Source organism: Musca autumnalis, unplaced genomic scaffold (assembly GCF_047663935.1).
Source record: "Musca autumnalis isolate F117 unplaced genomic scaffold, ASM4766393v1 scaffold_5, whole genome shotgun sequence".
Taxonomy (NCBI): domain Eukaryota; kingdom Metazoa; phylum Arthropoda; class Insecta; order Diptera; family Muscidae; genus Musca; species Musca autumnalis.
In genome coordinates this window covers 27,335,657-27,363,586 of record NW_027412088.1, presented here as the reverse complement: position 1 = coordinate 27,363,586, position 27,930 = coordinate 27,335,657, and the positions used below count along the sequence as shown (strand labels likewise).

Genomic DNA, 27,930 nt, shown 5'->3' with positions numbered 1-27,930 from the left:
AAATAAATAAAACGTATTTATATGTCTTTTAATATATGTATATATTTCTTTTCAAACCAAATTAGTTGTTTATACACAATTCTAATAATATATGTGTCATTTTGTTGTTTTTTAAATTACATTCGTTTCTTAAATATATTTATACTAGTTCTTCTTTTGCTTTGTTTCCTTTATTAAATTTATTTAAGTGGTAGACGATCATCATCAAATTAACAAAATAAAATCTATATATGAATGTATATATTTTTGTGATTATAGTTTCAAATTTTCTTTTTTTAATCTTTCTTTTGGGAATCAGTGTTTGTTTTTCTTTTGATAAATATGAATGCAATATATTTGAAAAATTTTTTTTAATTAGAGGGGACATTTTGATATATACGTCGTGTGTGTTTAATAAGGTAATTATTTATCCACTTTTGTTATTTGGTATTATAATTCTTTGCTTGAGATTTTCCATTGCAACAATCACCATTTTCCATAGATAAGTTTATGTATGTTTTGTTCCAAGTTAGTTCCTACATTGTACATGATGCTTATTTTCTTTTTCATTTCTATTGAGGAAACCAACGAAAAGATGGACTTTGTTTTATAGGTTCTTATTTTTATTTAAATTTTAATTTTTTATTTGCAAAACAAAACTAACTAAGTAAATTCTTTCTAATGGCATGTATCTGCGTTTAAATAAAACTAAACTAATTTAAAAATATATTAATTTGTTTATTTTTGTGTTGCATAATTTTTCATTATTTGGTTTTTATTTTCATTTATATAGAATTTATATAGAAACTATTGCCACGGTAAGGTGATGGTAAATCTTTTAGTTATTTGAACTAAATAAAATGCTTAATAAAAATATACATCCATTTCATTAGAACTAAGAATCATTGTTGGCTATCAACTGTGGAATTTCTTTAAAAGAATAATATTTTGGCAAATTAAAAAGGAAAACATAAAACTGTAATAAAAATATTGAAATGATTTACAAAATTATAAATAAAATTATCACAATCAATAAAAGCGCTGATAATATCAAAATTGCAGCCCATTGACGTTTATCTGTAAAGATATTTAAAAAGTTGATTAGTATGAAGTAGGTTAGAACTGGAGATTAGGTTGGAATGGGAGACTTTCTATAATAACTGTGTCCAAGCAGGAAATGGGAGACTTCTTTCATAAAAATAAGTACACCTAAATTCATATTAGCTCAATGTTATGGGTCCTATCCAACAAACAGACAATGTCCTACAACTGGTTTATAATCATGCTCCGAAATCCACTGGATTTCACGAAATCCTGAACTACAGCCCTTTATTTATACTTATTTTTGTTGATTTCAAACATATCACAATAATCAAGGTAGATGTATATGTGCAGCTGATCGAACCTGAATTTTCAAAAAAAAAGTAGTTGTAAATTTAATTTGTCTTTAAAAATATAATTCCTGCGATGATTCATTTTGCCGCACCGCAGATATACCTAATTCTGGAGGAGATCTTCAGGACCTGTTTGTTTCTAGGAAACCGCTCTTCATGAGGTCGTGGGTTTTATTGAGAGAAATATGGAGAATTTAAACTTTACCTTGGCGGCTTTCTTGGATATAGAAGGGGCCTTTAACAACGTAAAACTTGAGTCCATTCATCTCTCGCTTAGAGCGGTCAACACCCCGGAAACCCTGATATGCTGGAGAGCAGGATCATTAATTCCAGTATTGGGGAGTTGACAATAAGGAAGACAGTAACCAGAGGTACCCCCCAGGGAGGTGTACTCTCACCGCTGCTGTGGCTACTTGTGATAAACAATCGCCCTTATTACGGTTGGCGTTGTCGTATCCAAAATTGCTAGCTGACGTGTCGTAACGTCTAATTGGTATTATGTACGTTTTTGAACAAAAAAGCAAAAATTTCAATTTTTAAAGAATTCGTTTTGTACCAAACATAATTAGAATTATTAGTAGATCATTTTTAAACTTTTAATTCAGAAGAAAAACTAACCCTATAGTTTTTACAATCAAAAAAGGTGTTTGGCGTAGACGTTTTTGTGGTGGTTGGCGTAGTCGTTGTCGTAGGGATATTTTTTGGTACCACGTAACATTTACGACAACGACAATTTTTTCCCATACAAAATTTAAAAAATATATATTTTTTAATTGTAAAACTATTTGTTTGAAATCATCTTTTGAGCAAGAACTAAGAAATTTACATTGCATCAATCGTTATATGAGGACTCTAACAGATTTTCAATAGAAAGTTTGTCATCTGATAAATACACGAAATTTATCTTATGCAAATGAATCAAAGTAGTAATATTTGTATTTATTATAGTTATTTTCCAATATATTTTAATAATCATTGCCAAAAAATTCTTTTGAAATTAATTTGTTTTTATTTTTATATGCTGTCGTTTACAAAATCGGTCACGACTCTTTCCTCGTATTTCAACGCCATACGTAATATCAATTTGTCGTCTTACGCCATACGTAATACCGATTTGTCGTATCAAAAAAAAATAAATGTTGTATTTAAACCAAGAAATGCGTTCTGGGAATTGCAAATGTATTTCTTTCGATTTTTTAAGGATATAAAATGCTATAAAAGACAGAAAATGTCGTTGTATATAATTTTTCATCATATAAAAATGTATCTTACGACTACGCCAACGTCTACGCCTACGACAACGTCTACGTCACTTGAACGTCTACGACTACGCCAACCGTAATAAGGGTGAATATTTTGGCTGAATTCGACAATCAGGGCATCAAGGTTGTCGCATACGCGGATGATGTGGTTATACTAAAAACTGGCAAATTCTTGTCCACAATATCGGAGCTTATGCAAAGAGCCTTATCAAAGCTGTACCGTTGGGCCACCGCAAATGGCCTTGGTGTAAATCCAACGAAAACAGAACTGGTACTGTTCACCAGAAAACGTAAGCTTGGCGACTTCGTGCCCCAACATTGGATGGAGTGCAATTACATCTATCTCCTGAGGCCAAATACCTAGGTACAATCCTGGATTCTCAATTGAGATGGAAGTGGAACGTCGAGGAACGAACGATTGCACTTTATTCATGTAAGAATTCGATTGGGAAAAGCTGGGGACAATACTGTTGTGAGACCCATCTTATCCTACGGATGTCTTGTCTGGTGGCATGCGCTTCGACATAAATCGAACTCCGGCAACATAGACAAGGTGCATAGGGCAGCCTCGATCCTGATAACTGGAGCTTTTAGAACAACACCACAAGCAGCTCTAAATGCGATGTTGAACCTCTTGCCCATGAGACTTAGCATCAAAGCTCAAGCAGCACGTAGTGCCCTAAGGCTACATGAATTGAATCGTTGGCGTGACAGCACCGATGGACATGCATGCATTCTTCGGGAGCTAGGACCAAATCGTAGCTTAAATCTGCAGGGGAAATTCAGCGACTACTTATCACTAATCCAAAGATTTGAAGATTTTGAGGTCGTTATCCCTAGTAGAGATGACGGGATCCGTAGTAACCCTCCTCTGGACGGTCTGGCTTTCTACACAGACGGTTCCAAGATGGAAGAAGGTACCGGAGCTGGCGTCTATTGCGAAAAGCTTTGTCTCGAATACTCATATAGGTTGAACAGCGACTGTAATGTTTTCCAAGCAGAAATCTTCGCGATCAAAATGGCTGCAGAGTTGATAAAAAGTCTGGATGCAGAGATCTTTGAACCGGCTGACGGCTCTTAAAGCCATCAATTCCTCCAACATCAAGTCTGAGGCCGTTCTTGAGTGTAGAACTGCTTTGACGAACCTCACAAACGCTGTCCGACTCTGCTGGGTGCCGGGATACTGTGACATTGTGGGAAACGAGAAGGCAGATGAACTGGCAAGACATGGATCACAATCAACAAGTCTAGCAATCACTGACTCAATCAAACCACCCATAAGTCACCTTTTTCGGAACTATGGCATAATGAACCAAGGTGCAACGTGTCAAGGGCCATTTGGCCGACTCTATCAAAAAACAGAACAACTTCACTCTTAAATTTGAGCAAATCAGAAATCAGGGTATTGACGGGAGTCATTACCGGTCATTGCAACATCCGAGCTTTTGTCGGTAAATGGCAGGATGATGACATGGACTATTGCAGCGCGACCCATAAGCGTAACTAGTTCTCTGACAGTTTTCTACCATCACCAAATAAACCATCCTCCTTTCTTTATTACATCTTCATCTTTAATAATTTCCATTTATTATTACTTTCCCCAACCCCACCCTCTTTTCTTTACTTTTCTCTCTTTTCTCTTATTTTGTCTTTTCAGGAAATTCTGAACCTCTTCTTTCTGATTTATGGATGATCACAATGGACCGAAAGGTCTCCGAGTGGCGTAGTCAATATATATATTGACTACACATCCCCAAACCTAAACTACTACCATCCCAAAAATGTGTATATGCGAAAATAATAGATCCTAATTACTAACAAATGAACAAATAAAAAATTATTTTATCGTTGAAACATCATAATTAGAAATTTTGATTGGTAATGTTGTGTTCCAGAACCTGCAAAATAGAACTACTTGCACAATTTTTTCCGTTTAGTGCTATAAATGCACTCCCGTATTTCGAAATCTAGATAAACTCGCACTTCTCTTTATACAAAAATGGCGCTCAGTTGTGGTTCTGAACGAGATTCGGGACGGGAATACGTGAATCAAGAGGATTACAACTTGATGCGAAAAAATGGCGCTGAATAACACTATCTTCTCCTAGAAATGCGTTCCCATACTCCGAAAATTAGCAAGACCTGCATTTCACTTTAAACAAAAAAAATGGCGTTGAATTACAATTCGCTCTCCTATTTTCTGCTATACAAAATTTACCGAGTAGTAGCACATGGTACAATAATACAGGTAGCATTATCATGCCAGCTGATGGTAACATAATGTGTCAATTGCATTGAATTCATGTCAATTTTTGACATCTTATGTTGCCAACAATTGCCGATGCGGCTACCTGTGTATTTGTACCATGTAGTAGCATTTTGCTGGCATCTGAATGGCTGAGCTGAGTTTGACATTTCTGCCATTTTTCGTTCCCGTAATTTTTGAACAAAAAATTTGTATGGGAAAGCAATATCCGACAATTCGCCCTTCTTTTTCTAAATTAACATTAAAAAGTACGGGAAGACAAAGGAAATTTAACAATGTAACAAAGTTAATTTAATTTGTTTTTACCATGTTGATCAGGGTAGAACAATGTTAGGGAGCAGCAGTATATCATTCAGAAAAAAACTATATCCAATAATGTCTTCTTTATATCATTGACATGTAACCTCCTCCAAGTCCGAACGACGTGCCGCACATTAAAGCACCGCTTATAGAGGCGGTACAATATTTGTTAATATGTGTGGTATTGTGCTACGTGTGCTATTTTGATTTCAAAAACAAGTTTGAAGCAGCTTCTCTTTTTTCGATGAATTATCAGCGACCCCAAACATTTTTGCAAGAATTCGTCTTTTTGCGAGAAATTATGCATTTAGTGGAATGATATGGAAACATTCAAATTGAACATCTAACGAGTTTTCATTCATGTTTTCCAAAATATTCAATCAAATGTGAAAAATATTAGTTTTTTTAAATTCCAATAATTTATAGGCATTTCCTTATCTTGTTTACGTTTACCGTTGACACTACCATTACAAACAAAAACAGATTTCTTGTTGTTGTTGTTACACTTAACCGGATTAACCCAGTGGGTTTGGATTTAAAATGTCAATTCCATAGCGCAAACGTCAAATAATTCCATTCGAAGTGGGTTAACCCGGCAAAAACCTCTAGTGTAACCCTACTATAAATCATGGTAAATTTTGCTTGATTTGCTTGACCATGTTACAATTAAAAAGGTAGAAACATCGGCGAATTGCTACAACAAAGCAACTTTTTTTGTGATGTAAAATGTCAAAATTTTCGCCAAATGATCTCTTGTTGTCTCTTTTTATCGCTTGTGTTTGTCTATAAAGTGAACACATGCTATCTCTTACTTACCGAATCATATGGTTTTTTGTTTTGATTTTTCATGGCGAATTCCTAGTTTTTTGACGTTTTAGATTCGATCAGCTGGGCTGAGGCATCTACCTTCTTAATTGTACCATGTGCTTGACGAAACGATGCCATATTGTCCGTTCGATGTAGAGTTGTACAATCTAGTTCATTTGAAAGATCTAGTTCAATAGCTCAGCTCTTTTAACTGAACTAGTTCAGTAATCTAGTTCATAGTTCACTATCCAGTTCATTCATTCGGATCATAAGTCTGTGTTTAGACAAACAAATTTCTCTGGAAAGTAAATTGAGTTTTTTGGGAGAGAGCGGAGTGGAAAGAGCTCCTCAATACCCTTTCCTATCCCCTATTGCCTAAAAACTGAATTTACTTTTCCGAGAAATTTGTGTGTCTAAACCAGACATGATCAAAAAGAGAACGGAGAAAATTCAAAATATCGGCAACTTATAACAGTGTGTTAGTAAGTTTGTATTCACGCAAGCTATAAAACAATAACAAATCAAAACATTTGTTCTCTTTTGTACGCTCTTTCCGTGCATTCGGGTCGTGTGTGTGTAAATTGCCGAAAATCATCGGCACCGCCGTGTCAAAGAAGAACACATTTGGTCTAAACACGGACTAACCGTTCAATCAAACGCATACATACACCAAATAGAAACAAACAATAGCAAAAATCTTATGTTGTGTGTGTAGAAACTGTCAATGCGAAAAAGCTTTTTGCGTGTGTGTTTCTTTTTATTTTTTTTCTATCCAGAACAAGGCACATTCAATATGGAAATATGTGGAATTTGTTGTGTTTTTGAAGAAATCTTCATTTTCGAACAGCTATTCATTGTACCTTGATTCAAAACGTAAACAAACTCATAACATTACGAAGGCATCACTTAACACTGACGACGGCGTAACTTTATGTATATGTGAACGACGTGTTGAACTAGATTGTAGAGTTGTACAATCTAGTTCATTTGAAAGATCTAGTTCAATAGCTCAGCTCTTTTAACTGAACTAGTTCAGTAATCTAGTTCATAGTTCACTATCCAGTTCATTCATTCGGATCATAAGTCTGTGTTTAGACAAACAAATTTCTCTGGAAAGTAAATTGAGTTTTTTGGGAGAGAGCGGAGTGGAAAGAGCTCCTCAATACCCTTTCCTACCCCCTATTGCCTAAAAACTGAATTTACTTTTCCGAGAAATTTGTGTGTCTAAACACGGACTAACCGTTCAATCAAACGCATACATACACCAAATAGAAACAAACAATAGCAAAAATCTTATGTTGTGTGTGTGTAGAAACTGTCAATGCGAAAAAGCTTTTTGCGTGTGTGTTTCTTTTTATTTTTCTTTTTCTATCCAGAACAAGGCACATTCAATATGGAAATATGTGGAATTTGTTGTGTTTTTGAAGAAATCTTCATTTTCGAACAGCTATTCATTGTACCTTGATTCAAAACGTAAATAAATTCATAACATTATGCCAAGTTTACACTTGCGCTCTAAAATCCACTGGATTTCACGAAATCCTGAAATACACCCCGGTGTTTACACTTATTTTTTTGTTGATTTTAAGCATATCACAATAATCAAGGTAGATGCAAATGCGCAGCTGATCGAACATGAATTTTCGAAAAAAAGTTGTTGTAAATTGAATTAATCATCAAAAATTTACGACAATATAGAACTTTACTGCATCATTTCGAAAATGATTGTAAAATTATCTATATATCGTATTAATTGTTTATAATACTAAGAAATTAAAAACTAAAAAATGATGTTATCGTTGAGACATTATAATAATAAATTTTGATACATAAAAGTTGTGTTCAGAAACTGCAAAATATTACTACTTGCAGTATTTTCCCCGTTTAGTGCTAGAAATGCGTTCCATTACTCCGAAATCTAGCAAGACTTGCACTTGATTTTGAATAAAAGCCTCTTCTCCTGTTTTCTGCTATAAAAATTTGGCCAAGTAAAAACTAGCAGCATGTTTTTGGAATCTGAACACGATGGCTGATACGCTGATTTTGGCATTTTTGCTGGAGTTTTTGCAATTTCCGTCATTTTTTCGTTCCCGTATTTTTTAAGAAATTTGTATGGGGAAGCAATTTTTGACAATTCGGTCTATTTTCTAACATTACCATTAAAAAAAGTACGGGAACACAATGAAAAAGAGCATTGTAACAATGTAATTTAATATTTTTTCACGTTGTTTACAAATTTTGATATTAACATATTTTGTTCCAGCAATTCGCACATCTACCTTGTTTATTGTGATACGTGAAAAGTGTTGCAACTTTTGGTACTTTTTAAGGCAAAAGCAAGGTTGTATATCATGTGTACTGTGATTTCGATGTTGATTTCGCTGAAATCACGAAATAAGATGATTTCATTTTTGTATGCGAAATCATGATAAATTTTGCATGATTCCGCGCGAAATCACGAAACGCCTTCGAAATCACGAAAAGACGCCGAATGTAAACCAAACATTACGAAGGCATCACTTAACACTGACGACGGCGTAACTTTATGTATATGTGAACGACGTGTTGAACTAGATTGTGAATCGTTCGTTCGTTTATCGTACGGTCGCCGACTGATTGTAGTTCAGTGAACTATAATGAACTATATCGACTGATCTAGTTCATACGCTCTATTCAATGAATCCTTCAATTGAACTAGTTCGTTCATGAACTATACAACTCTAGTTCGATGTAATCGACGGCGGCTAAACTCTTAAAAAAAGATCAGCGGCGACGCGCCGCCGACTAGTAATCGACTTGCTTCCACCTCTGCTTGGAAGTTTTGGTGTGAAGAAAATACATATATAATGGACAAAGTAAAGCCGAATCGAAAAATCTTCCAGCAAAAGAAAAAGCCTCCGCCTAAACCCCGAAAAAGGCAAAACGACATATATATAACTACAAAATCTAATTTCAGAGCTCAACAGAAGTACTGCAAAAATCTTTTGGATTCGGGTTTAAAAGAAATATACTTACATTGTTTAGGCAACGCAATCAACAGAGGTCTTAACTTGGCACTGGATTTGGTGAACAATTCGAATGATACTTTAACATATGCCATAAACACATCAACCATAAATCTCATAGATGAATTTCACCCACTATGTGATGACGAAGACGTATCAATTCAAAAAAGGAATAACTCTGCCGTTCATATAAAAATTGCTAGAAATAGTACATACGATATCGACTCCGTTTTGTGAATAAAAGTTAAAGATACTTAAATACTTTCAAGCTAAATATGTTTAAATTGTGGCTTGGCCTAACAGAATTCGAAATAATGGTTAATCTCTGTGGACTACTTGTTTTCACAATAACTCTTGCATTTCGGATATCTGGCACTATTGGAAAGAATATAGTAGACTGGTTTACCATATTTAGTCCATTGTTTTGCGTTGATATATGCAATGCATACTTTTGCATAATTGTATTGTTACGAATGTACTTGGATTCTGAAAACAAGCGCAAGGCTTTACATCATCCACACATATAGTTGACTATCCAACGTTTCAAGCTTGGCCGGAGGGTTGTCTGCTCAATGTCCTCAAACAGCGTGGAATGTCTGACTGTATCAAAAGCTTTTGATAAGTCAAGCGCCACCATCATTGTTCTATCGCACGGCCGTCTTTGGTTGAGTCCTTTACAGATATATGTGGTAATGGCGTGCAGCGCTGTTGTCGTGCTGTGCTGCTTACGGAATCCATGTTGATGATCGGCAACTTGATAGATATTTCTGATACTGGGGAGTAGCAAGGCCTCAAGTGTCTTTGCTACGGGCGACAAAAGCGAAATCGGTCTGTACGATTCACTTTTGCTGGCATCCTTGCCTGGCTTTCGTAGTGGGACCACCCTGCCCATTTTCCAAACTTCGGGAACCACGAGGGTGGCTAGCGACAAGTTGAAGACTTTGGTGAGATACTCGACTCCCGGCTCATCCAGCTGCTTCAACATTACCATGGAGATTCCATCAGGGCCCAACGCTTTGGATGATTTAGCGTTCCTGATGGCATTGGCAACATCATCCATTGTAAATTGTGGTGGTTCATCCTCGGCAGGAAGAGATCTGATGCGACGTAATACTCTTCTCTTCGCCCTGTCACTCTCGGGATGCTCGACAAACTGTCGATTGAAATTACTTGCGCACCTCTTCTGGTCTGTCAACGTAACGTCGCCAAACGTGACTGAGGTGGTCCTGTCTTCCCTTCTTCCAGGGTTCGAGAGTGACCTAACCGTTGCCCACAATTCACCTATACCGGCTCCAATGTTGCAGCTCTTCAGATGATTTAACCATTTGTTCCGCTTATGCTCGCCGACCAGCCTGTTAACTTCCAGTGTCAGCTCCCTGACTCTGGGGTCATTGGGGTTGATACGACGGAGCGCATCACGCTCATTTGCTAATCCCGTCGCCTCTGCTGGGAAATTTGGTCTTACTTCGGGTATTCGACCAGCAGGGATATGGCGAGCGGCTGCAGCAGTGATGATGTCCCGGAACGTCCTTTCCGCTACCCGAACATCAGAAGGATTGGGCAATTCTCTGAAGCGGTGATTGGTGAACTCTCTGAAACTCGGCCAATCAGCTTTTTTATGATTGACGAACGTGCGGCGTTCAGAGGTGATGAAGTTGGGTGGTCTGCTAATGGAGACAATTATGGGTAGATGGTCTGATCCAAAGGAAATGACGGGTTGCCAGGTAACGTCATTTGTCAGACCAGGTGACACGATGGTTATGTCAGGCGAATTGTGACACTCTCCTCTAATTCTGGTAGGGGCGTCCTCATTGACCGTGCAAAACGTAGACCAATCAATCTGCTCAGCCAGCGCTGTACCTCTCTGGTCGTTTCCGAGGGCCGAATGCCACATCTTATGATGCGCATTAAAATCCCCCAGGACCAGACGATTATGACCTTAGCAACTCTATCTCGGCAGCTCCACACCTGGCTGCTACCCCTATACATTCCATGTACGGGTCATTAGAGACAGGCTCATGCGAGATAGGTCTGTATTGGACAGACTGGTGCAATGGGAAAGCCAATCCCCCACCTCCACTTCTGGTGCGATCTTTCCTCAGAACATTGTGACCACCACAATGCTCTAAGCTGTGGTTGTTGTTCAACTTGGTTTCCTGCACCGCCGCGACCTTGATGTTCTTCCGACTCATAAAATCTACTATCTCCTCGATCTTACCCCGGAGTCCATTGCAATTCAATTGCAAAAAGGCTGCATTTTCGGGGATTGGGACAACAACGGCTGGAGTTAAAGGCTGCGGGGGAGTTTCGTAGTCCGACGACGACTCACTGGGGACTGTGTTCACACAGCATGCAGCAACATGCAGTCCCTGTCGTAGTCCCTCACGTGGACTAGTCCAGAGCAACCCCTTAGATGCACCCACTCCTCACATCTATTGCATCTTACCGAAGGTTGGATGTGGGTGAAAATGCGGATGTGACAAACTGAGCACAGATATATTGGTCCTGGGTTTTCCTCCGTCCCGGCTCGGACCAATAGAATTCGGAGCAGGCATTCCGGGATATGCTGCTCCCAATACAGAAAAACGAAACAAATAAGAACATGTACACACTGAGGTGGCAGCCGCTGGCCGGAACATTGGTTTGTAGTCGGTGTCTACGCTGTTGTTCCGGGTCAATGTGGTACGAAAGAACCCGCTGCCGTGGGAGGTTGAAAATTCACGGCTTCAAATGAAACATTTATATGAGCAAATAAATACATTAAGGACTATTATTATAGGTCTCCTTAACATTTATTTATTTGAAATATCTGGAAGTAGCGTAGAATATGAGGTAAACATTTCGATCGGAACTGATTTTTGCATTTCTAATAAACTTTAAACGCGTTTTTATCAAAATACCATTTTTGTAGTCGGTGTCTACGCTAACTTCAAGACGAATGAACGTATATGCGTGTATTTTTGTGGGCTTAAATCAAAATCTTGTCTTAAAACGATGAAAATTTTTATAGGATGCGCTATCTTAAGCGAAAAGAAATTTCGGTTTTCATATAAAATTACATTATTCAAAAATATTTCGATTTAAAAACTATTATTCTTCAGTTTTAAGCCCAGTCCTTTAAAACAATTTGTTCCATACGCCACAATTTGTTCCATACGCCATGATTTTTTGTGCGGAACAATTCGTTTTTGTCTCTTTTTGTTCCATACGCCACACGGCATTGATTTGAAACAATAAAGTTCAAAGTTGTTTTGTTCCATACGCCAGGCTTTATGGATATGGAACAAAAATACAGAATTTTCTGCTTCACAAAGCGAATATGAAACATATTGACATTTGGATATCTCAATAACTAGGGTGACGTAGGGGATGGAAGATACCAAGCAACGGTCCCGACCGGTTTTAACATGGCAAAGCCCAGGATTTATCTTGGTCCCTCTTTCATCCCAAGTGGACACTGACCTCCCCGCGGTGTCACCTGGGGAACTGCCTTTAACACCCGTTAAAGGTAGTGAGCTAACATGTGCCGCGCGTTCACCCATAAGAACGTTAAAAACTTGGGTTTGGGCGTCGGGTTAGTAACCCTCCCCTAGAAAAAACAGCCTACTATGAAAAAACGAAAGAAAAGAAAAACAAACCCCTCTAAAGTTGACGAACCCCGCAAACGTTTTAAGGACCATGATCTGCACCTGGAATGTTCGCACCCTTTATAGAGAAGGTGCAGTCTTCGCATTGGCAGACGTACTTGAAAAGTTCAAGACCGATATTACTGCCATACAGGAAATACGATGGATTGGGAAAGGCGTCACAACAACACCTAAAGGTGACGCACTGTATTATAGCTGCCATGGCGTAAAGCATGAGTTTGGTTGTGGATTCGTAGTTAGTCGGAGACTAAAACATCTGGTATCCAGCTTCACCCCAGTGAATGAAAGACTTGCTACAATTCGAATAAAAGCTAAATTCTTTAACATCAGCTTTATTTGCGCTCATGCTCCCACTGAAGAAAAGGACGAACAGACCAAAGATATATTTTACGAGCGCTTAGAAGAAACATATGACCGTTGCCCTGCCCATGACATTAAAATCATTCTAAGCGATTTTATTTATTTATGCCAAAATTGGAAAGGAGAATATCTTTGGCCCAACAGTCGGGAAATCCAGTCTCCATAGTGAAACATCTGACAATGGTATGAGGCTGATAGACTTTGCAGCTGCAAAAAACATGGTAGTTAGCAGTACCAGACTAAATCATCTCGATATTCATAAGGGCACCTGGCTGTCTCCAGATCAGAAAACAAGAAACCAAATTGATCATGTTGTGATAGATGGAAGACATTCATCGAGCGTGTTGGATGTACGATCGTTCCGAGGCGCAAACATTGATTCGGACCACTACCTTGTTGCAGCAAAAGGTACGCACCCGCTTAGACGTAGCAAACAAAGTACGAACAGATACAACACGAAAGTTAGACATCGGTAAGCTGCAATCACAACAGATAGCCACAGCATATTCCACTCAACTAGCCCAATTGCTTAATGAAAGCACTCCTCATCCCGATAACATATCAGCGCAATGGCAAAGCATTGCCCACTCCATGCAAACAGCCGCAAAATCCATACTTGGATACCAGAGACCTCCACCAAGGAATCCATGGTATGATCAGGAGTGTCGTCCTGCCACCGAAGAGAAAAATGCGGCATACAGGGCTACTTTACAATCCGTAGCAACGCGTAGCGCACGAGATACAGGGAGAAAAGGAGAGAGGAGAAACGTCTTTTCCGCAGGAAAAAGAAAGAGATGGAAAAGCGGGAGTGTGAAAAAATCGAGATGTACAGGAGCCAGAAAGAAGTCCGAAAATTCTACCAAAGAGTCAAGAATCAAACTGATGGCTTTGGTACAGGCACATCCTCCTGTAGAGACCAGCAAGGTAATTTGGTAACTGATACAGATAGTGTACTCAGGATATGGAAAGAACATTTTTCAAATCTGTTGGTATCCAATAGCAGCGAAGACGACGAAGATACCAAAGTCCCAATCCCAGAAGATGGTATTGAATGTATTCCGCCCAGCCAAGATGACGTAAAGGCAGCAATAAATAGGCTGAAGAATAATAAGGCAGCAGGAGCCGATGGCTTACCAGCTGAGCTGTTCAAAACCGGAGGCGACACGCTGATAAGGTGTATTCATCAGCTAGTTAGCACCATCTGGCTGGAAGAACGAGTACCCGACGATTGGAACCTGAGTATCCTGTGCCCCGTCCACAAGAAGGGAGATAAGACTGTATGCTCTAACTATAGGGGCATACGACTACTCCCTATTGCCTACAAGATCGCGTCAGGGATATTGTGCGAACGACTAAAGCCTATGGTCAACGAGATAATTGGACCATACCAATGAGGCTTTAGACCTGGCAAGTCCACCATTGACCAGATATTTACCCTGCGGCAAATCCTGGTGAAGACCCAAGAGATGCAGATCGACACCTACCACCTTTTTGTCGATTATAAAGCAGCCTTCGACAGCCCGCTGCGTTCAAAGGTATTCCAAGCCATGTCTGAATTTGGTATCCCCGCAAAGCTCATCCGGCTTTGTAAAATGACTTTAACTGACACGAGGTCCTCAGTTAAAATAGGAAAGAACCTCTCCGAAGAGTTTGGTACCAAAAAAGGTTTCAGACAAGTAGACAGCCTTTCGTGTGATCTCTTCAACATCCTGCTGGAAAAGGTTATACGAGAGGCAAACGTCAAAAGAAGTGGCACAATCTACACCAATAGTCACATGTTATTTGCTTATGCTGATGATATAGACATCATGGGCCGATCAGTAAAAGAAGTAACTGATACCTTTATAAAGGTCGAAGGAGAATCTGCTAAAGTGGGTCTGGCGGTAAACGGTGAGAAGATCAAGTTGAAGGTGCCGACGCGCAATGCGTCCATTGAGCTCGGACCGACTGTGGAAGTTGGTTCCTATAATATTGAGGTAGTAAAAGACATCGTCTACCTCGGCACCTCCGTAAACACAACAAACGACATCAGTTGTGACATAAAAAGAAGAATTGTATTGGCCAACAGATGCTACTTTGGTTTAAGTAAGCAGTTTAAAAACAAAGCTACATCTCGTCAAACAAAAATAACGCTCTACAAAACACTGATACTACCCGTGCTGATGTATGGCTCCGAAGCTTGGGTACTTGCGCAAGCAGACATGGCAGTGCTTGGTGTGTTTGAGAGAAAAATTCTTCGAAAGATCTACGGACCAATCTGCGTTGACGGTGAATATCGACGTCGCATGAACCACGAGCTGTATCTGCTATACAACGACATCAATATTTTTAAACGTATCGAGATGCAGTGATTGCGTTGGCTAGGCCATATCATAAGAATGAGCGATGATGAAACCGCTAAAAAGGCGTATAAATACGGACCGCTTGGCGGTGTACGCAGAATTGGCAGGCCAAGGAATAGATGGCGCAAACAAGTGGATGATGAGATGAAAAGGCGCGGTATTCCAGAGTGCGAAGCAACAAATAGAGAGGAATGGAGATCTCTTCTTAGTTCGGCCTATAGAACAAACGTTCTGTAATGGGCCAGCTAAGTATATCTCAATAACTATAGAACATAGAAGAAATCCAATTAAAAAATCTGAAAGAGCATGGTTTAAAATCTAATCAGGTACCATTATCTCAAAATGTCAAAAATGGCGTATGGAACACTTATGCATGACACCGACGATATGTAAACCAAGCATTAGCGTTCTAAGCCACTGCCAATCTCTCAATCTTCTGAATTGGAAGACATTACAATTCATGAAGGAAAATAGTCTTCTATTGTATATGTGTATGTATTGATAGAAAAAGGATTCAAAAATACTTCATATCTGCAAATTTGCAATAATGTTCGTATAAATAGAAATTCTACCCGATCACATCTGAAATGCCTGATGAGCTGAATAGCCACCAGGGAAACGTTGGGTGTGCGACATTTCGCTAGATATCACTTTTTCAATACAAACTCCTTGGGTCATGATAGCTCAATTAATTCAATCACTTAAAAACTTTCATAAATAATGACCTTTGTCCTAATAAGACAACAATGAATGAAAATGCTTTACCTTCTAACTGTCAAGAAGCAACATTCTGTTTTAGGATAACCATAATTTCAGTTATTCAAGATTTGAAAGTATTCTCAACCCATTACTAGAACATTTTTTTTTTGTGATTCATATACTTACCATTATTCATATGTAAAACTTTAGCCATTTTCTTCATAGTCGAATCCAATTTGGAGTCTGTAGTTTCAAATTCATTGCCAAAGTCATCCAACATTCTGTAAACAGATATCAATTTTACAATTCCCTCTTAACATATTAATTTGCACACAAAAACTTACACTGCCTGCTCATCCAATTCAACGCCTATTTGACGTGATACAGTCTTTAAAGTTCCTATCGAATCACTTATCATATCCAATTGTTCATCCTGCCCCTGTATCATGCGCTGCTGCACCGACACCGTTTCTCCAACAAACCGATGCGATGGACTATCCAGCGAATTATAATGACCCGGACTATCTATTGTATTCTCCAATTTGGAGTATTTAGCTCCGCTATGTCGTACCGCTGCCATTGTACCGGCTACAACTGCACCAACACTACTGCTACCACCGTTCAATAGGGAATGTGCGGATGGACAATCGACCAAATGGGCACGATCACTGTTGTTACTGCTCTGCTGATGATGATAACTGTAATTCGTTGAATTTCGATCGTTTTCAATATTATGTTCGTGCTCTTGTTGCTGTTGCTGTTGTAGTAATGGTTGATGTGCTGTTATATCCCTGTCACGAGAGCGATTAAGGCTCATCTTCTCTTTCATCTGTTTGACTTCATCGCGAGTGTTGTCGATAAAGTGCCGGCGACTGGATAATTCTCTATTATCGATACGAAATTTACTGGGATTCTTTTCAACTATACGTATAGGATGAAAGAAAATAAGATAATCTAAATGGTTAAGGAGAGAAACCATGAACAAATTGGAAATTTTGTTGTAGATTAAATGAAGAACATTGTTGTCGTTGTGGTGGGGGTCAATGAATAAATCTGATCGTTTCTTTATTTAAATTTTTTATAAATTTTAAATTAATCGCAGTAATAATGATTGTACCATGGATACTACCAGAGCAGTTATAGGGATCAGGGGCATAATTAAATTCAGAAGTAGTTAAGATAGTACACCAAGAATTTGAGAACAAATTTTTGAATATCGACGTAGTATGAATCACGAATTGTTCTAGCCATACAACGATATGGACGTAGTTAAATGTTGATACCTCTCCAAACTCTCTATATTCGACGTTCTATCATTATATACAGGTGGATCTAAGATGGAATAAGGCACTGGTGCCAGAGTCTAGTACGAAAATCAAACAAACACTCATATAAACTTACAAATAAAATAAAATGCTTCGATATACAAATGGAATAATTCGAATTACAAATGAAATAATTCGAATTAAAAATTAAATATTTCGAATTACAAATAGAATAATTCGAAATATAAATAGAATAATTCGAAATACAAACGGAATAACTTGAATTACAAATGGAATAATTCGAATTAGAACTAGATTTCTCGAATTACAAATGAAATGTTTAAAGGTTAGGTTTAAAGATGCGCAGCCCTCTATTAGAATAGGTGTCTGCTTCACTCGGAGACCGTTGGTCCATTGTGTTTATCCTGTGTAGGCTATTTAAAGATGATGGAGATGATGATTTATAGATGATGGAGGAGTGTTGTTGAGATGATTAAAGATGAAGGAGATGATAGAGTGTTGATGTAGCTTGATGAGATGAGGATGATAGGATAGAGATGATGGTGAGTGTAGGAGATGTAGAGATTGACGCCAAGGAATTATCTCTGCTTCCCCAGTGTAAGTGGTGGGCATTGGCATCACATCCAAGGACGACCCAGCCTATGCTCCATAGTTCATCCACTACATCCTGAATGGCCTTGCCTGGTGGTTCGGGGGTCTTCGTAAGGCAGGTAAATCGAAGACAAAACTAAGGGATTGCTCCGACCTTCTTCCATCCGTACCGTGGTTATATCACCTCTACTTGTCCCCATTTGAGGCCGCGAAAACAGAATAGTTCTTGCCGCTAAGCTGACTCACCTTATTTTTATATAAATAAGGTTCATGGACTAGGGCGATAACGATGTCTTGAGTCGAGAGGTTTTTCAGTAGTTCAGCAGCAGCAGCAGCTTTGCAATGATGCAGGTTTATCTGCACAAATCTAAGCTTTTGCCGCTTCCTACTTACTGGTGCTTTGGTGGGATTCGAAAACATAATCGTCCTAATCCAAAGTTAAGCACCCCTCCTTAGAATGTCCTCTCCGGACTTGTCCGTGGCGAATTTTATAACCAGTCCGCCGTTCTTCTCCTCCAATTTCCCATCTGAAGACTGAAGTTCTGCTTCTCAACCAACTTCATTATTCGTCCTAGCTCCATTGAAGGAGGAGGGACCCATACGGAGGTTATCATCCCACATGGTATCTCAGACAAAGGTACAACCGCCAGATTGCTACCTTCCCAGAGAGAACCAATGTCATTAACTGTTTTAACAAGGAAATCTGCCGATTCCTTGTTTTTCACAGCTAATTATCTTGACTCCCTTGTAAAGAGAAGACTGGCTCAGCCGCACATTTGCCTGTTCAACCACGTCCGAGATGAGGATGTCCCGAAGACGACCCTCAACTAGCAACCAATGACAGTCACTGATACGCCCATTGGAATCAGCCCTGTCTATGGTTGCCAGCCGGATCTCACCCGGGACAATCCGTCGAGCAGCGATGACATCCTGCTTCGGGTTTGACGAACAAGGAGTCTGTAGAGCTGTTGGCTTCCATTCTCACCTTCGCGGACGAGCAGGGAATCAGATGAGCATGGAGTATGCAGAGCACTATGTTCCGCGGTATCCTTACTCGCCTTTTCAGTCGTACAAGGCTTCAGAGAAGAAGCACTTGATGAAGAGTCTTTAACCTTTTCATTAGTGATCCTCTCACTAGCCTTCCTCGTCACCGAAGCAAACGATGCCGACGGATGCCGACCGGCTGTGACAACGTAGACTTCTTCGCAGAAGGAGGTTGTTCCGCAGACGACCTCATCCTCTTCACAACCACGAATTACAACTAAAATGTTTCGATTTACATCTGAAAAAGTTGTTGTAATTCGAAATATTCTATTTGTAATTCGAATAATTTTATTTGTAATTCCAATAATGTTATTTGTTATTCGAATTATTCTATTTGTAATTCGAATTATTCTATTTGTAATTCGAATTATTCCATTTGTAATTCGAAATATTCCATTTGTAATTCAAAACAAAAATGATTGCATTGTTCGAATTACAAATAAAACAAATTGAATTACAAATAAAATAATTCGAATTGGAAATGGAACAATTCGAATTGTAAATAGAATCATTTGAATTACAAATGGAATAATTCATTTTACAAATGGACAAATGGATAGATTCTAATTAAAAATGGGATAATTCGAATTACAATTGAAATGCTTGGAAATTCTCGAATTACAAATAAAATGTTAGGAATTACATCTGAAAAAGGTGTATATATGAACGTATATAATCAAGCGTCCCTGAATGCTCCCATGTCATGGACCATAAATTCGCGAGCTATCCTTGATTACAGAAGAGTCCTGTAATGAAATGGAAAATGAATTAGCAGACGAACAATCCTGTGGCTGCTCTAATAGTCCGGTCAAAATAGACATGCGTATAAGGGTGAAATAGCAAAAATTCCCATAAAGCTGAATTTTGGTGGAGAGCTAGGGTTGGTCATTAGAAGCAACGTCCTAAAAGTCCCCATCGATCCCATGTGTGCAAAACAAGTTATTCGGGGTCAAAGGTCATTTTTGGAGGCATTATTCAGTTTTTTTAGTTTTTCTCAAAAACGGTAATACTTAGCAAAAACCCGCTAAAGTAAAAGTTGTAGATTCAATAATTGTCTACAAGATTGGTCTTTATGATTCTTAAAAAAGACTTACCATTTTCGAGATATCTCGATCTAAAGGTCAAATAAAAAATTAGCCGCGTAAGTACATTATGAGGCGAACCGGTTAAAGTAAAGACACTATGTGTTAGATACTTCCGTAAGTTTTCAAACGATATCCAGTTTGCAGTAATCGGTTCAGTAGAACCGGGTCTAACCCGGTTTTTAAATTTGGCCCTTCGGGTCTAATAACCGGCGAACCGGATCCGCAACCGTTGAAAATTACACATTTCCGTAATCAGCGCAACAAACCCTACCTTCGGACAAAACGTGAAAAAAATCCGAGAGTTTTCGTTGGGGTCGTTCCCGTTGGGCCTTCGATTATACATGTGGGTTAAATGGGCTATTTTTGCATAAAATGACTCTAACATTGAATAACTCTACTAAACACACCCCGATTTTGTTGGATTTTTTTTTAGAAGATAGCTATAATTTCGCTCTTCAAGAACATATATATTTTTTGGGGGGACAGACCCGATTACTTCGCTTATTTTAGCCGGTTCGTCTGAATATGTGCACATTTCCCTTATAAGTGCATAAAAGTCATATATTTTTTAGAACAGCTATATCTCAAGAATGGTTCCTTCTAAGAAAAAAATTATAAGGGTCAAACTTGTAGATAATTTTTCTGTCTACAATATTTACTTTAGTCACTTTCTGATTCGATCAACCGTTTTCAAAAAATAAATCCGAAAACCTAAAAACCCTTATATTTTGACCTTTGACCCCGAATAACTTGTTTTGCACACATGGGATCGATGGGGACTTTTAGGACGTTGCTTCTAATGGCAAACCCTAGCTCTCCACCAAAATTCAGCTTTGTGGGAATTTTTGCTATTTCAATGTCTATTTTGACCGGACTATAAGTCAATCGATCTAACAATTGATTATTCTTTTGGGTCACAGATATGCTACTACATCGGGAAACTTCGTAACAGCCACCTTGACAAGGCGCACCGCAGATGTCTTAGGGATGTAGCATATACAAAGCAATCTGGTCTGTGATCTCCAAATCACAGTGGGACTCATTACGGGTCACTGTAGGATTAGATCTCAAGATGGGATGATATTAGCTGTAGACTATTTGGTGATGCAGACATATATTCCATTGTCCTGTTTAAATTTGCCAAAACTCACTATACCTTGGCAAGTACATCTAACTGCCTTCTTTCCTTCTTATTCTCTTCTGTTCCATTATTAACCATCCTGAAAACTTCTTCTTTTTAACATTCAAAAACAAAATCCTTCTCATCATCTTCAAAATCTATCCAGGAGCAAAACAATAGACTAAAGGTCCGGGGGATGTAGCCACTGTTTTTGGTGGCTGCGCATCCATAACCTAATTTATCACAAATTAAAGTCTGGGCAGCAATATTCTGTCAATTTAAAATAATAAAAAATAAAAATTCAATTTCAATGACCGGAGGGAAGAGATGTCGTCGTTTATATAGAAGAAAAAAATAACTCTGAGGTCATGCCCCCTTGTCTCCAAGAACAAAAACAAAACAAACGTTTAGAATGTAATTTAAAACCCTGTCATAATTTGTAGTTTAAAATTAGCACTTGGCGAAACCTGAGATCAAAACAGAAAATGAAAAGCGGAAAACAAGTTGTGTTGTGTCACATAGGTAGGTATTTGTCTAAATGCTCGTTTGCGTTTATCAAAAACGGCGACAACGTACAACATTTGTCAACATTGATTTTTCACAAAAATTTTAAGTTGCCAAAAAATTGTAATGGCATCATTTAGAACCCACACACATCGTAGTTTTTTTTTTTTAGGCCAGCCCCCTATTCATTGCAGTGGTTTGTGATTTATGACCAACTCGTCGTCGTTCTATTGTTTAAATTGAAAAGGATATTGATTGTATCTTCCAAGTCTTCCAAATCCCATTCAATGCTACGCAATGAATTCCTTAACTCATTTGTGGTCCATTCAGCTTCCGCACTGTTGCAATTTTCACCCAATTCACGCCAACGTAAATACAGGCCACGGGTTTTATTTAAAGCTTTGAAAACCTCGCTATAATAAATCAAATCCAAGGAAGAAGAGAAGAGAGAAAAATTAAATTTAAAAACGACATTTACATTTTACATTTTTAAAATACTTTTGGAACACAATACACACTCTTTAACCACAAAGAAAGGATCCTCCAACGACATGACCAAATTTTAAATATTTTCGTTTGAAATTGGTTGAATTTGTTGAAAGTTTTTTAACTTTTCGTTAGTTTTAAAAAATTTGCAAGATTTTCTCTTCCTCATGGATGATTTTCCTTTTACTGTTATTTTGTTTTCACTTTTCGGTTGGTGTATGTGTGTGCACTTTTGTGGAGTAACGGTTATGTCAAAAAATTTAAAAGGGGGTTGTTGCTGTTGCTATTTCCGACCACCATTCACAAGAGAGAAACAACCCTCAGTTATTTTTTGAACTCAATTTGAACTCTTGTTTTTATTTCTCCATGGAGCATTTTTATTGTGTGGGGAGTAAGTGGGGAGAAACTATGCACAAGCGGGGAATAATAATTGGAATCTCTTTTGAGTTTGTCCAAATTATTTTCTTAACTTGGGGAGGGTTGCAAAATTTCTTTAGTTGGAAAATTTTCTTGATTTAATTTTTATTTTCACTTCACTTTTGTTTTCATATGTTTAATTAATTTCAATTGAAAAATATACTTTGCAAATATTTTTAGATATTATTACTGTTAAATTATTTCCGTTGCTTGCTCTTTCTTCCGAGAATTTTTAATTATTTTTTTCCATTGTATGTGTTCACTCTTTCCGTTGTTCTCGCAAACTAAAAATACCGTTGTTGATGTATCTTCCTTCCATATTGGCTGTCAAAATAACTGTGTGTTTCGTTTCCTTTTTAAAAATAGACACTCTGCCACCAAGGGAGAAACAATAGGGGTGTTCATACCCAATAAGTTTCGTTTTTAATAGTTAGGTTTAGTGGTATTAGTCATTAAAAAGGGCACATTTTTCCTTGTAAAAACACATGTTTATATTATTTTCCACATATTGCAATTATTCTCTTCCTAAGTAAGGTTTGTAGGTAACGAAAATATGTACAAACATATGTATGTAAGTGGGTGTAGTACATTAAGAAACGCACAGGTAATATATTTCGTCTAGTCGTGGGTGTAATGTTTTTGTTTGGCGTTTAATAAAAATATGTATTTGTATTTGCTGCAAAAGGGTTCATCTTTTTTGAACGCTTCTAAGAATTACTCCCAAGATATTGTCCAAGATAAACAAAGCAGAATATAAAGAACAAGTCTGTGCAATTTTTAAAACCAATAATTGTTGTTCCCCGTGAGTTTTCTCACTTTCTCCAAAAAGTTGAAACGGCGAAAAGATAAAACTCACGGGGAATTTTCATTCAGATCCCAAAAGAATCCAGTTCACATCAAATTACCTTGATATTGATGTATATTCGAAAAACGTTCCACTCCATCTTCGACGATCAGTTCTCTACAGAAATCAGTTTTTTACAAACGAAAATACATTCTTTCCTGTCTTTCTCCCGATACCTCTCTCTTTCGTTTGTGTTGTGGCACATAAAATATGTTGGTTGCAAGATCCAAAGCAAGATCTTGAACTCCTCATAAAGATGAACCAATGGTATTGTGTGGAGGGACAATGAATGATATGACAGATGACTGGTTTTAATATTCTTCCAACACTACCACAGCATACCTTGTCAACGATCGGTGAATTGGGAGCATCTCAAATATTGGCGGCCTTAGACGAGAGAAATTTTTTCATATTTTTGATCTTATTGTATTGTGCTCATCCTATAGATAGGAAGTATTTGTCGTACATCGTGGTGTGGCCATTTCTTCATGTTGCAGCCATCTCAGACCCATGGCAAGGAGAAGCAGGTTTGTTTATTCAGTTTGGCAGACGGCTGTCTTTTTGTCGTGAGCATTGGACAACGACATAATAAGTGTTCGATTGTCTGTTTCTTCTCCATCTTCGCTTAGCCTGAAGTAGCCAGAAGATTCATACCTTTCCCATTTGCAAGACATAGAAATGATTCTGCAGTCACCCGTAACTGTATTTACCGTTTCAGGTTAAACTTCTTCAGGCAAAGTAGGATGTGGTCTTCCGTTTAGAATGGATATTTGGTTCATTGCCAACACAAAATTACAATAGATTTTAATAACTCTAAAGTCCTCGACACATAAGAAGCATGGCATTATTATAATAATAATTGTTCCACAAACATCCCAGATGGGACAAGGGAGACTTCTCTCATATCAATGAGTGCACCCCGATTCATATTAGCTCAATGATATGGGACCTACTGTTTTTCGCCGAGTCCGAACGGCGTGTCTTAAGACACCACTTTTAGAGAAGTTGCCTTGCTTGCTTCTGATAAAAGAATAACAAGTAAGAAAAGCGTTAAGTTCGGTCGGGCCGAACTTTTTATACCCTCCACCACAAATTTCAGCCATTTCGGTGGATTAATGTGGCCACAACTTTCAAAATTCCGAAATTCGGAAGGTACCGTTCTATGGGGGCTATATGATGGCGTGGACCTATACCTACAAATTTCTGGGGGAAAGTTTTATACGCCTAAAGAAGACTAAATACCAAATTTCAGCCATCTCGGTGTGATAATGCGGCTAAAACGTTCAAAATATCGAAAATCGGGAGATATTGTATTATGGGGGCTATATCAACACGTGGACCTATATAATTTCATTTTATGGTAGAAATGTTTCTTAGCCTCTGGAAACACAAAATACAAAATTACAACCGATTCTTTGGTCAAATGGGTCTAATACATTCAAAATATATTAAAATGACGCGTACTTTATAAGGGGCCTTATGTGGGGGCTATACCAAAACGTGGACCTATATAACCCAACTTTAGTAGGAATGTTTTCTGGCCTCTAAAGACACAAAATACCAAATTACAACCAATTCTGTGGTCAAATGGGTCTAATATATTCAAAATATATTAAAATGACGCGTACTTTATATTGGGCCTTATATGGGGGCTATACCAAAACGTGGACCTATATAACCCAACTTTGGTAGGAATATTTTTTAGCCTCTGGAGACACAAAGCACCAAATTACAACCAATTCGGTGGTAAAATGGGCCAAATATCTTAAAAGTTCCTTAAAACGACGACGCGTCACGCGTCATTTTGTATGGGGGCTATACGAAAGCGTGGACCTACATAGCCCGCTTTCAATACCAAAAGTCCTACGTAAATATAACATATTTTCCCAAAATTTCATCAACCTACGTCAATCCGTTCGGACGCTAGAGTGATTTCCACAGACGGACAGACAGACGGACGGACATGGCTATATCGATGTAGAATTGCACGCTGATCAAGAATATATATACTTTGTGGGGTCTACAATGATTATTTCGAGTAGTTACAAACGTAGTGACAAACTTAATATACCCCCATCCTATGGTGGAGGGTATAAAAAAGAAAAAGGCAACCCAGTTCGAAATTTGTTCGGCCTTCTTTAGGGCGAAACCTACCTATAGCTCTGCGTGTTGCGTGTGCGTTCAAAAATACAAAAACAAAATACATGTATTTCAAATTGAAAACAACAACAAATACATGTATTTTGTTTTTGTATTTTTGAACGCACACGCAATACGCAGAGCTATAGGTTTCGCCCTTATTCTTTTATTTTTATTATGTCAGAAATGAAGCAGGAAAGCAAGGCAACCAGGCCTTCAGGAAATGTCGCCAACATTACCCCTCAGTCATGGCAGAACTACCAGGTAGTGGTATCACACCAGCTGATCGAACATGAAAAGTCAAATCCCTTTATAAAAAAATTATTTTTGTTGTAATTTCCCCAACAACATAAAGAAAGTTTTGACATAACATATTCAAAATTTTACGATGCCACTACCTTGGTAATTGTGCCATGCCCTCAGTAATGTTTTGCCACCGTTGAAAATTGTTTGATGTTGCTTGGCCGGGGAATCGAACCCACGACCTTAAGCGTGCAAGGCGGGTGTGCATACCATTGCACCACGGTGGGATGGCATTATTGCTTAAGTCATATCCGGTAAATGACTAAAGACCAAGTTCGACCTAATTCATATGTGATACTGAAATCTTTTTATTAGGTCGAACTTGGTCTTTAGTCATTTACCGGATATGACTTAAGCAATAATGCCATGCCACCGTGGTGCAATGTCTTTTATCAGATATGACTCCAGCAAGAATGCCATGCTTCTTATGTGTCGAGGCCTTAAGACATTCTTTTATTCTAAATCTACCGCAGACTTGATAAGAGTAGGACCCTCGAGTGGTCTAATCTGTGTTCTTGTAAGGTTTGGCATCTTTCTATGCAAACATTATCAGATGGGTGCAAAAGCATAGCCACCCTGCAAACTTCCCAGACTAGTGACAAAATATGTTTGGCTCCTTGAATCCTATGTGTTGGTCAGCCATTTTCTATTGGAAAATCTTTTTCATTATCATTTTCTTAGCAACTCCCCAGGTTATTTGGCAAATCGGAAGGAATTCTAAAAGCAGATGCCAACAAATTTTATTGGTCTCCGTATTGCATCTAAATGTAATAGTTTGTTTAGAAATTAAAGTCCATATTTGACGAACTCCATAAATAACTTTTTGCCATAAAATCCATATTATTGTATAGCTGTTTTTGGAACCGCTCATGGCCCTATGGGCTAGGTAACTGTGTTTGTCAAATAAAATTAAATTAAATTAAATTATTTAGAAATCGTTGAATTTGTTAGTTTTGCTTCACAATTAACCTCTTACGAACCAACGTAAAGATGCAAGTGATGAAACAACCTCAGATCCAATCACTCAATAAGACTAGAGTACCCCTAATATACAATATAATAATTTTCTGCCCCCAAATGTTACAGCTCATTGAAAGAAAAACAAGCAGCGACCATCCCCCTTTTTATACACAATGTTCTATATAAATAATAAGAGAATGGAAATTATAAATTTATTAACTAAAATGTGTATTACATGTATTACAATCACCAATACTGACAATATTGCAATAACAATACTGTAGAAGTTAAAGTTATTTACCTGTTTTCACTTTCAAGCGGATATCTCCACTTCGTTTCCGTTTATTTGACAATTGTTTATCTGTTGATTTATTCTTTTCACTTTTATTTTATTAATTTTATTATTAATGTTTCGTATTTTAAATATTATTAATATTTAGTATGGAGTTTGCGCTAATTTATTTGACCAAGAAGTTCAACTTGTTTATTTGTGTTCTGTGAGTATCAGCTGATTTGTTTTAGCTGTGGTGTTACCAGATGAAAGATTTTTTTACAGGTAGGGAAATGACTGGTTACGCTCCGTTTACATCAAATCGTTGTTTAAGCATGTTTATATTTATGAAATCCAGTAGATTTAAAATCCCATTATGTGTCAAATAAATCCCCATCTGATCCAGTGGATTTTATTTAGTCCCTATCCACAATTTGAATATTTCCACTATCCACTAAATGGATAATTTCTCGCAGAAAGTAGAATTCTTACAAAAATGTTTTGGGTGGCTGGAAATTCATTGAAAAAGAAGAAGCTGTATCAATCTTTTGTATTTTTTTTTTGAAATGAAAAACACATGTTTATTAGGGCTTTATTTTTTTTTCAAATATAACAAACTACCACACAGTTTTCTTTTTTTCTGAATGATATATTTTTTCCTCACAAAATATATATCCCTAATATATCGGACATAGAAATATATGCATATATAAATTGTTTGATGGAATGGTATTGCTGTTACTTTATATTTTTCTACCATGACTGTGTACCAGAACTTCTAAATATCATTACTTGTCCTAAATACCGATATTTATGGCG

At 37.8% G+C, this 27,930-nt stretch overlaps 2 protein-coding genes across 7 annotated transcripts; one reads left to right on the top strand and one right to left on the bottom strand.

Moving 5' to 3' along the window:
• Positions 1 to 22: 22 nt before the first annotated feature.
• On the bottom strand, positions 23 to 27,366 carry Syx6 (Syntaxin 6). 6 transcript variants are annotated; one of them, XM_073990090.1, is made up of 8 exons: positions 27,142 to 27,355; positions 26,861 to 27,018; positions 23,500 to 24,188; positions 22,210 to 22,406; positions 21,944 to 22,104; positions 16,406 to 16,988; positions 16,248 to 16,342; positions 23 to 1,056 (listed from the first exon to the last, which is right to left on the bottom strand). In XM_073990090.1, exons 4-8 carry the CDS (start codon positions 22,242 to 22,244, stop codon positions 980 to 982), a joined length of 951 nt encoding a protein of 316 aa, XP_073846191.1. In that variant the 5' UTR covers positions 22,245 to 22,406; positions 23,500 to 24,188; positions 26,861 to 27,018; positions 27,142 to 27,355; the 3' UTR covers positions 23 to 979. The 6 variants fall into 6 exon arrangements, with proteins under 6 accessions (XP_073846191.1, XP_073846189.1, XP_073846192.1 ...); XM_073990088.1 differs by lacking the exon at positions 23,500 to 24,188 and having other exon boundaries at positions 26,850 to 27,018; XM_073990091.1 differs by lacking the exons at positions 26,861 to 27,018; positions 27,142 to 27,355 and having other exon boundaries at positions 23,500 to 24,869.
• Rpp20 (ribonuclease P protein subunit p20) lies at positions 8,790 to 15,635 on the top strand. Its single transcript, XM_073990094.1, has one exon. It carries the CDS (start codon positions 8,855 to 8,857, stop codon positions 9,248 to 9,250), a length of 396 nt encoding a protein of 131 aa, XP_073846195.1. The 5' UTR covers positions 8,790 to 8,854; the 3' UTR covers positions 9,251 to 15,635.
• Positions 27,367 to 27,930: the final 564 nt, after the last annotated feature.